The 11,415-nt window shown below is 43.2% G+C and overlaps 1 protein-coding gene across 10 annotated transcripts in view; it reads right to left on the bottom strand.

Moving 5' to 3' along the window:
* The window catches only part of LOC106574775 (target of Nesh-SH3), a 32,739-nt gene extending 21,864 nt beyond the window's left edge, over positions 1 to 10,875 (bottom strand). For all 10 annotated transcript variants that reach the window (XM_045697983.2, XM_014150846.3, XM_014150843.3 and 7 more), the window contains exons 1-2: positions 10,689 to 10,875; positions 895 to 1,074 (exon numbers count right to left, since the gene is read on the bottom strand). In XM_045697983.2, the coding sequence (XP_045553939.1) occupies positions 895 to 1,074; positions 10,689 to 10,776 (268 nt within the window). In that variant the 5' untranslated portion in view covers positions 10,777 to 10,875. The remainder of the gene's footprint in view (positions 1 to 894; positions 1,075 to 10,688) is intronic.
* Positions 10,876 to 11,415: the final 540 nt, after the last annotated feature.

Consider the following 11,415-nt stretch of genomic DNA (forward strand, 5'->3'; position numbering starts at 1 on the left):
TCGGCTCTTTGTCGTCGTTGTTTTTGTACGTGGAAGGTCACAGCTTGTACCAGTGAGAAATGATGTTTGATCACTTCTGTTGTCTCTCACACAGGTGAAAGGGCTCAAGGAAAAGTGGCTAAAAAGCTGTTCCGCATTGAACAAACAGCGCTCCTTTCACTGATTGGGGAGCCAGCCAAGGGACTTGTTCCATTCTCTTTAGTCTCTGGTTCCTTCTACTCTAACACTTCATAGCCAATGGCCATTGAGACCTTTTCATACGACAAGAGAAAACCTGTTCCTGACCTGCTCTCATTTCGTGCCTGTCATGCAATCCAAACAGATCAACACAAAACAGCAATAAAGGAACCGTATTTGTTTGATTTAATTATGAAAGCACTCCAATGTTTACTTTAACTCAAGTGATTTTAGTGAGTGGGAGTATCAAGAAAAATAAGTAACAGCGTATCATTCGAATTCTAACATAAGCATGTGGTTTCACGCTCAATAGATGTTCTACACAAGCTGTAAGGTAGTCTTCCACTGACCCTGTGGTGCCCTGCTAAGGTGCCGTAGTGGGCTGGGATGCTGGGATGTTGAAAGTATCTCATGAGAGGCTGTGGTTGATGATGAATGGAACCCATTGAGCTGCAGGAAAGGGTTTTAAAGAGGAAAGTAAACACTGTGGTGCGCTTAGTGTAACTCCTGCCCTTTTCACCCTGTTTGGAGAATCTCTGTGCTCTACAAAGACAGGTTGCTAGGTTTCTCAGAGGAACGGTTTCTCCCCTGGGTTATCTACTGACGTATGTTGGAGTCACAATATACACTGTTATGTTATGACTATCTGATGAATACCTTAAAGTCAATAGGTTAGTGTGTGCGCGTGAGTGTGGTCTTACCATAGACTGGTCTTACCTATCTCAGTCTCGTAAGGCTCTCCGTTCTCAGGCAGCTGGATGAACTGTTTAGAGAACATGCTGCTGCCATAGCCCAGGATGTAGCCCTCCAGCTTGGTGTCAGGGTTGGGCCGGACAAACTTCATCACGATGGTGTCGCCCGTAGCGTTGATGCGAACCTTCATGTTCTGTCTTCTCACTGTTAAAGGCCAACAAGTAGAATAATACAGTTGAATTGCATTGTGGTTATGATTAGTTGAACTGTGAGGCATTGCACCTAAAGATGCTAGTGCATTCCATCACAGCTAACCTTCATCACCTCACATGAACATGAGCAGATTGCAAATACTGTGCAGAGCATTTGTGAATTGCATCTATAAGTGCTGCATTTAAGAAACTTCTGGACACAGATTAATTTAGGGGTAATTGCAAGATAAACATCAGCCTCTCCCCAGGTACCCAAGGGATTAATCAAATAGGATTGTGTTTGTGGTTTTCAGGAAACAGACTGCAGTACTCTTCAACTGCAGCCAATATTACCCTGAACGCATACAGGAGATGGGATACTTGATTCCCCCATCAGTCATAACATTGGACTATTAGGATAAAACCAAAGTACTTTAAACCCACTGACATCGTCAGGCTTGAGGGAGTGCGTAAGCACAGGAGAGGTCAAATTAGAAGGTGAAATGCAATGGAGGATGTAACTTTTGAAGGTTGAGGTCCAAAGAGTTCAGAAAAGTCATTATTAAAGAACAGAGGCTAAATAGCTGTCTGGGAAATGTCCTAAACATTAGTAATGGATCTCATTTAAATCTGGTAATAAGGCTCTTTAGCTTTGGAAAAGGCTTTCCCTTGTCCACCAGGTTCCCATTTCCCACCATGCAGGAACTTGACTGATTCAGCTGCTGGGTTAAAGAGGCTGTTTAAATGCTAATGAAAAGCAGGCTTAAAATGCCACATAAAGGGGCTCTAGATGGTGTTCGGAAAAGGATGTTATGGCAGTTTTTTGTCGTCACACACATCAATCAACAGCCGCCGTTTTAATGCCCATGCAGGCAAGAGGCAAGGCAAGCGTTCTGGCACTCCAGCTAACCCTAATCATCACTCAGAGCATTAATTAGGTTTTAACGATAACCCAATCACTCCCATTCACAGAGCAAACTTGGGATGAACCTTGGATATAATATTGGCGCATTCATTATCGATGACCCACAAACCTCTTCAATCAAATCAAACTTTATTTGTCACATACGCCGAATAGAACAAGTGTAGACTTTACCGTGAAATGCTTACTTACAAGCCCTTAACCAACAGTGCAGTTCAAGAAGAAGAAAATATTTACAGGGGTAGACCAAAATAAAAAGTAATACAATAAGAATAACAATAACGAGGTTATATACAGGTGGCACTGGTACCAAGTCAGTGTGCGGGATACAGGCTAGTTGAGGTAATCTGCACATGTAGGTGGGGGCGAAGTGACTATGCATAGGTAACAAACAAACAGCGAGTAGCGGCAGTGTACAAAGGGGGGGGGTCAATGTAAATTGTCCGGTGGCGATTTTATGAATTGTTCAGCAGTCTTATGGCTTGGGGGTAGAAGCTGTTGAGGAGCCTTTTGGTCCTAGACTTGGCGCTGCTTGCCGTGCAGTAGCAGAGAAAACAGTCTATAACTTGGGTGACTGGAGTCTCTGACAATTTTATGGGTTTTCCTCTGACACCACCTATTATAAAGGTCCTGGATGGCAGGAAGCTTGGTCCCAGTGATGTACTGGGCCGTTCGCACTACCCTCTGTAGCGCCTTGCGGTCAGATGCCGAGCAGTTGCCATACCAGGCAGTGATGCAACCGGTCAGGATGCTCTTGATGGTGAAGCTGTAGAACCTCATAAGGAAGTGTAAAACAAACAAACAACCATATTTGTGTGGTGGTTTTGCGGAAGTTGCCAGGAACTATTGGTTTGGAAGAATTTAAAAGACCACTGGGTTTGCTGAATCAGAACAACATTGTGCAACTTTTTACACAGTGTGAGTGAATTAACTGTTTACATGGATACTTGTGTCCATTTCTCTTCTCCGCTTAACCCCAAAGAGTAATCTTGAATTAATTTCTCTTCTCCGTTTAACCCCAAAGAGTAATCTTGAATTGTTTGGAATATAATTGGAGGGGGGAAAGGATGTTTTGCTTGTCATGTTTCTGCTTTCGAAGATCATATTTCTAGTGGCGCCTTTGATTCTAACTGTCATTAATAAACGTATCTCCCCTGGCAACATGACATAACCTCTGCTTACCTCAAGACTCCTGTCATGTTATTGCTGACTCCCTTTAATTTAACAAGAAGGATGTTTTCAGTCTCTGGCTTCATAGCTGCAAATCCATAAGGTTTTATTAAAGACACCCTAGACTTACAAGGACTGTAATGTGTTTTCCTGTGTTTATAGAGGACCAGATGACCACTTCACCCGTTGTGGAGACATACAGATGAAGAGTGATTCTAGCTACAAGGGGAGAATGTGGAAGACATTATTATGTTACATAATACCAATAAATGTATACTAAAGCTTATGGAAAGGCATACTCATCAAAAATGCAGGTTGACGTTTATTGTCATCAATCTTGCCCTGGAGGCAGAACTGAGAGATTTCCGCCACACCCTTAGAAAAAAGGGTTCCAAAAGGATTATTTGGGTGTCCCCATAGGAGAGCCCTTTTTGGTTCTATGTAGCTCTTTTGGGTTCCCTCTGTGGAAATGGTTCTACATGGAACTCCAAAAGGTTCTACCTGGAACCAAAAGGGTTCTGCATGGAACAAAAAATGGTTCTCCTATCGTGACAGTCGAAGAACCCTTTTGGGATCTAGATAGCACCTTTTTTTTCCTAAGAGTGCAGCTGCAAAGTCATAATTTAGCTATATTGTAAAAATGAATGGGGGAAAATTAGATTATTTTGGGGGGGGGTCTTAGTTTAAGGTTAGGGTTAGGCATAAGGGTACCGTACTAAACCACAAATTACCTCTATGTCCCGCAGCATAATCTCAAAACTTTTACTTGAGCGACCAGTGTGGGGTTAAGGTTAGGGTTAATGTTAGGGTAAGGTTTCAAATCAGATTTTATGACTTTGTGAGTATGCCAGCTACACTCTTAGCACCTTTTGTCTATCTAGAACCTTTAAGGGTTCTTCGGCTGTACCCACAGGAGAACCCTTTGAATAACCCTTTTTGCTTCCAGGTAGAACTCTTTTGGGTTATATGTAGAACCCTTCTACAGAGGGTTCTACATACCCAAAAGGGATATATATGGAACCAAAAAGGGTTCTCCTTTTTTCTAAGAGTGTGAGTGTAGTGACCACTCTGCAGAGCTGCCTCCATTAAATGAGTCATACCAATAAATGCCAACCTGCATAGAAAATAGCCCCCTCATGCTGGAAAGCTTGTTAGCTATGTTGTGTTCTGTTGTCAATAAAGTTATCCTGCTCTTGACTAATGTTTCAAGTTTTACATGTTTAATGTCACATGCACAAGAACAGTGAAATGCTTTGCTTGCAAACAACAATGCAATAATCAATAACAATGTAATACTAGAAAAAGCACACAATAAATATGAAGAACACAGTAAGTAAGTAAGCATACTTATATACAGGGTCAGTTCCAGTACTGTACTGTATTTACAATGTGCAGGGATACTGGTGTGATGGAGGTAGATATGTACAGGGGTAAGGTGACTAAGCATTAGGAAATATAATAAACAGAGTAGCAACAGCTTGTGCGTGTGTGTAGAGTCTGTATAAATGTATGTGCATATTATGCGTGAGTGAGCAGATTATGGAGTGAATGGGTGTGTGAGTATGCATAGAGATAAAAGGTCAGTAAAGATACAAGGTTAACTCAGAAATTCCTTGTAGCTATTTGGTTAGCTATTTATCAGTCTTATTGCTTGGTGATAGAAGCTGTTCAAGATCCTGTTGGTGTCAGACTTAATGCACCGGTACCGCTTGCCGTGCGGAAGCAGAGAGGATAGTCTATGGCTTGGTTGGTTGGAGTCTTTAACTTCTCTAGGGTAGGGGGCAGTATTTTGACATCTGGATGAAAGGCATGCCCAAATTAAACTGCCTGCTACTCAGGCTCAGAAGGTAGGATATGCATATTATTAGTAGATTTGGATAGAAAACACTCTGAAGTTTCTAAAACTGTATGAATGATGTCTGTGAGTATAACAGAACTCACATGGCAGGCAAAAACCTGAGAAGAATCCAACCAGGAAGTGTGGAAATCTGAGGTTTGTAGTTTTTCAAGTGATAGCCTATAGAGTATACAGTGACTTAGGGTTCATTTTGAACTACCTAAGGCTTCCACTAGATGTCAACAGTCTTTAGAATGTTGTTTCATGCTTCTACTGTGAATATGGAGCGAACAAGAGGGCCTGGAAGTTGATGAGTGACAAAATGTCATGGGCTCAGAGGCACGCACTCACGTGAGCGTTAGCTGTGTTCCTTTTCTTTTCTGAAGACATTGGAATTGTCCGGTTGGAATATTACTGAAGATTTATGTTAAAAACGTCCTAAAGATTGATGCTATACATCGTTTGACATATTTCTACGAACGTAAATACAACTTTTTTAAACTTTTCGTCGTGACATTTGTGTGCGTTTTCTGCATTTGGAGGGGTGGACTGAACGCACGAACAAAAAGGAGGTATTTGGACATAAATGATGGACTTTATCGAACAAAACAAACATTTATTGTGGACCTGGGATTCCTGGGAGTGCATTCTGATGAAGAGCATAAAGGGTAAGTGAATATTTATAATATTATTTCTGAGTTTTGTTGACTCCACAAAATGGCGGGTTTGGTTTCGTGTCTGAACGCTGTACTCAGATTATTGCAAAGTGTGATTTCGCTGTAAAGTTTTTTTGAAATCTGACACAGCGGTTGCATTAAGGAGAGGTGTATCTATAATTCTTTGAATAACAGTTTAATATTTTATCAACGTTTATGATGAGTATTTCTGTAAATTGATGTGCTCATTCACCGGATGTTTTGGGAGGCAAAACTTTTCTGAACATTACACGCCAATGTAAAATGGGTTTTTTGGATATAAATATGAACTTTATCAAGCAAAACATACATGTATTGTGTAACATGAAGTCCTATGTGTGCCATCTGATGAAGATCATCAAAGGTTAGTGATTAATTTTAGCTGTATTTCTATTTTTTGTGACGCCTCTCCTTGCTTGGAAAATGGCTGTGTGGTTTTTCTTGTATAGGTGCTGTCCTAACATAATCTAATGTTATGCTTTTGCCGTAAAGCCTTTTTGAAATCGGACAACGAGAAGTGTATCTTTAAAATGGGATATAATAGTTGTATGTTTGAGAAATTTGAATTATGAGATTTTTGTTGTTTTGAATTTGCCGCCCTGCTATTTCACTGGCTGTTGAATAGTGTGTCCCACATACCCCAGAGAGGTTAATGATTTCCCAGGCCTTCCTTTCACACCGCCTGATATAGATGTCCTGTATGGCAGAGAGCTTGGTCCCAGTGAGGTACTGGGCTTCCCGCACCACCCTCTGTAGCGCTATGCGATCGAGGGCGGTGCTACTGCCATACCAGGCAGTGATGCAGCCAGTCAAGATGCTCTCAATGGTACAGATGTAGAACTTTTGAGGATTTGAGTGCCCATGCCAAACTTTTTCAACCTCCTGAGGAGGAAGAGGTGCTGTCGCGCATTCCTCACGACTGTGCGCGTGTCTTTGGACCATTTTAAGTCTTTAGTGATTGGGACACAGAGGAACTTGAAGCTCTCGACCTGCTCCGCTGCAGCCCCGTCGAAGTGGATGGGGGTGTGCTCGCCCCCTCCATTTCCTGTAGTCCACGATCAGCTCCTCGGTCTTGAGGTAGAGGTTGTTGCTCTGGCACCACACAGCCAGGTCACTGACCTCCTCCCTGTAGGCTGACTCATTGTCGCCGGTGATCAGGCCTACCACAGACGTCTCATCAGCAAACTTGATGATGGTGTTGGAGTCGTGCGTGGCCACGCAGTCATGGGTGAACAGGGAGTAAAGGAGGGGACTAAGCACACACCCATGTGGGGCCCTCGTGTTGAGGGTCAGCATGACGGAGGTGATGTTGCCTACCCTCACCACCTGGGGTCGGCCCGTCAGGAAGTCCAGCATACAGTTGCAGAGGGAGAAGTTCAGACCCAGAGTCCTACGCTTGGTGACGAGCTTAGGTGTTGAACACTGAGCTGTAGTCAATGAACAGCATTCACACATAGGTATTCCTCTTGTCTAGGTGGGTGAGGGCAGTGTGGAGAGCAATTGAGATTGTGTCATCTATGGATCTGTTGGGGTGGTATGCAAATTGGACTATGTCTAGGGTGTCTGCGATGGTGGAGTTGATGTGTGCCATAACCAGCCTCTCAAAGCACTTCAAGATTACAGAAGGGAGTTCTACAGGGTGGTAGTCATTGTGGCATGAAGCCTTAGAATTCTTGAGAACAGGAATGATGGTGGTCATCTTAAAACATGTGGGGATTACAGACTGGAACAAGGAGAGGTTGATAATTACAGTGAATATGCCAGCCAGCTGTTCTGCGCATGCTCTGAGAACGCGCCCTGGAATTCCGTTGGGCCCCGCGGCCTTTCGGGTTAAAGACCTTTCTTATGTCGGCCTCAGAGAGCGAGATCACCCAATCCTCTGAGACGGTGACGGCCCTCACACCCGGCCCTCACACCCGGCACAATGTTGTTGTTGTCAAAGTGTGCATGAAATGCATTGAGTTCGTATGATAGAGAGGCATCGTTGATATTAAGAATTCCCAGTAACTAAGTCGTCTAGAAAAAAAATTGATTTTTAAGCATTAGCAGCAGGCATGTTTGATTTGGCCAACTGTGAGTCTTCAGGAGACAGATTGTGTGCGATCATCAGTGTCCGTCTTCAGTCTCTTAAGCTATCTTTGGGTTGTTTGTTCTACAGATTGGCATTGGCATCCTGTTGCCTTCTCAAATGGTGGGAAAGCATGGAAGGTTCACACTTAAGACATGTGTAATCATGCATGCTGGTTTCTTGGCACGGATGTGCTGTTTCACAGTTGAAGGCATTCCAACTGCAGCTGATTGACCCAAGAGCAGAACTCAGTGTGAGGCTGATCACAAGTGAAAACAGTTGGTTTGGTTACATGACCCTTAAAGTGAATAACAGCCAGCCTTCAGGGTATTGCGCTGAGGGAAAAAGTCTAGCTAGCATCTAATCCTTTGGCAGACTTTGAGATATGTTAGTCATAAACAACTTCTCTTCCAGCAATATCCCATATCGTTGTGTTTGTTTGTTTTGTATATTGAATAAGGAACAAACGTCACTCAAACCAAACCGTGAAACCCTTACAGTACATTCTGTTGTGGAACATGGTCCTCCCATTTCTCCCAAATTGAGCATACCTGTACCTTCTTAATTAAAATGACACAGACGTCTGTAACAAAAGTCCCCTAAATCTCCAGACACTACTTTTCTAAATCGATTCTCCAGGAGCATTTTACCTCATGGCTATATGGAACATAAATCGTCCCTCATAGCTTCTCTGGGTTCATATAGCATATATTGTCCAGTCACATTTAGATGGACTTGATCTCAACGGTCTACAGCTGTTGATTCACTCCATAACTGCAGGGGCTTTCACTGGCAGCACATACTGTATAAGCACACGCATGGACGCATGTTGAAATACCCACACATGCACTCCTACTGTATTCTCTTTGACTGTGTGTCCATCTGGCATGTGTCCAACTTCACCCTTTCATTCGTAGAGCTTCCCATCCCTCCTCATCCAGCTACAGTAGTGGGGCACAGCAGCCCCTCCTCTTCACCCCCATCCTCACCAGAGAGACCGTAGTTAAACAGCTTGAAGGTAGGGTATATTTGCACCGAGCACTGTAGCACAACTGATGAGTGGCTTGTTGTGAGACTCTGAGCCGTCTCTCTTTCATCTCCTCTAATGAAGTATGACCGTGCGTGAAGAGCTGGGGGCACAACCACAGCTTCAACATTCTCCGAGCTCAGACACTCAGGTACACACATGTTTCCCGTTTACAATGTACCCCCACCACCCCCGCCGCACGGAAAGCAAAGCAAGCACATGTATGTACTCAGGAATATACACGTAACACCTCAACAATGTGCAGAAAGCAGACACCGCCGCGCGGAAAGCAAAGTGGACACTTGAATGTTCTACAACATGTATTGTTTAACAAGAAGCGTCTCTGCCTGAGATTGTGGTGTGTGCAGAGGGGAGATGTTGGCCCAAGCCTAACCAAACCCCTCCCAGCTGTGTTAGAGTATCATTGATAGATACCGCCCCGGACACCGCAATCACAAGGCTACATCCTCTGGGAAGTCCACTGGACAGCAGCAAAGTTATCATTAGGATAAGATTTCTAGTCAACAAACAGATTGGCGCTCACATAGATTAACTTTTTAATCATGGGAACCTGTCCAAGAAACACCCCAAGACAACCAACAGGCAGAGATAAATACATACACACACACACACACACACACACACACACACACACACACACACACACACACACACACACACACACACACACACACACACACACACACACACACACACACACACACACACACACACACACACACACACACACACAGCTATGTCCTACTATACTTGTGAGGACTTTTTTGGCATCAACAATTCATTCCCATTAAAATTCCTATTTTACCTAACCCTAAACCAAACCCTTACCCTAAACCTAACCCTAATTCTAACCCTAATTCTAACCATAAAACTAACCCCTAAGCCTAAAATAGCCTTTTTTACAAGTGAGAACTGACAAAACGTCTTCACTTCTATGAATTTTTGTTGTTTTACTATTCACATACACACTGTTGCTAAAAAAAAATTGGGATATTGGCGAGTGTTTGCATGTGAACTAATACAGTGTATCGATCATCCGTTGTTTTTAGCCTGACATTTCCCTTTTCATTTCTAGGAGACTAAATGTATCATATTGCATAACTACTATATGTTTAATGGGACAATCAGTACGCTGCTGAACGTCCTGTAGCTCAAACAGTTCATCATCATCTGAACATGATCTCTAACAAGAGGCAAGCCAAGCTCCAATCAGACATTACAATTCTACAGTGAGACCAAAAAGCATCAGAACAAAATTCAAGGAAACATAATCTATGTACTGGTAACAACCAAACTTCTGCTGTTCATTCCGTTTTTGTGCCAAACTAATTCTTATCTTGCACAGCTACAGGTTGCAAGACAGATATACAATTGGTTTTGCACCTGAATCTAAATGCATTGCATTTATGGTCAATAAATCACTTGGATGAAAGCGTCTGCTGAATGGCATATATTAGATTGTTATTTTAATGAGGATACCATTCACACTGTGGTTTCGCTGCAGTCAAGTCTGCACAACTCTACACATTATGCAATGTCGTAAACATTTTGGTCAATACTTTTGCGATAAGTTCATGGGACTTTACAAACTGGACCAGCTGGACCATGAAACCCCTACTCATGTACACATTGCAATTTGGTTTTGGCAAGCTATTTCTTTCTATACAATGTGAATGGCATTAGGAGAACACATGCAAAGTCAGCAAAACATTTGCATTGTGCACAATGATAAGCATCAACAACACCAAAACACTTTCCATCACACATGCATTGGCAAAAACATAATATGCATGCTCAAAACTATACATAAAACATGTAACACAAAACCCATACTATCCAGAAACTCAATACACCTGACTTTACAGAACGGCCAATCTGTGCACTTGCCTCTAATCCTCTGTGCAGGGATGCAGTTGAGGAGAATGGATCCGGAGAGGAGCAGGAGAGAGACTCTGAGGAGCATGGTGCCTGCCATAGAGCTCTCTGGACAGGGATACTGGACAACTTCACTAAGGTAGCAGCTCAATTTAGGACTTGTGCAGCTCTCCGTGGAAACACTGTGGAGTGGAGAGGACCACCGGACCACGAAGCATCTATACTAGCAGGATAGGAGAGGGGTGGGGGTGGGAGGGGACTGGTGATGTCACAACCCAACCCCAAACACATTATTCCTAGGTGGGTGGCTAAATGTGTGGAATCTCCCTGAAATGTTTCCCTCTATTTGTTTCCCTCCCTTCTTTTTTGTATCACCCACCCGGTTTCCCTCTCCCCTTCCTCCTCCCCTCCTCCTCCTATGTGTTATTATTTTTTATTTATATTAATTATTTATTTATTTATCCTTTGTTCAACTCAAATGCTATTGCAATGTAGATTCCAGGAGGCGCCAATGTGGTGGGCAAAACAGGGTGGTGGCACAGGAGGAGCACAGGAGTGGCACCCTCGCTCCATCCTAACCTATGGCCTTAAAGTTAAACTCATGCAGTGTAGTTTGTATAGCACACTCCCATCCCCACCTCTGCCCAACATGTGCACACTGTGCAGACTAACCAGTACCATGTTTTTAAGCACTTTGCTTTTGGAACGCACTACACAACATCACAGTACATTCTCTCTG

This window comes from Salmo salar, chromosome 16 (genome assembly GCF_965601325.2).
Source record: "Salmo salar chromosome 16, fSalSal1, whole genome shotgun sequence".
Lineage (NCBI taxonomy): Eukaryota > Metazoa > Chordata > Actinopteri > Salmoniformes > Salmonidae > Salmo > Salmo salar.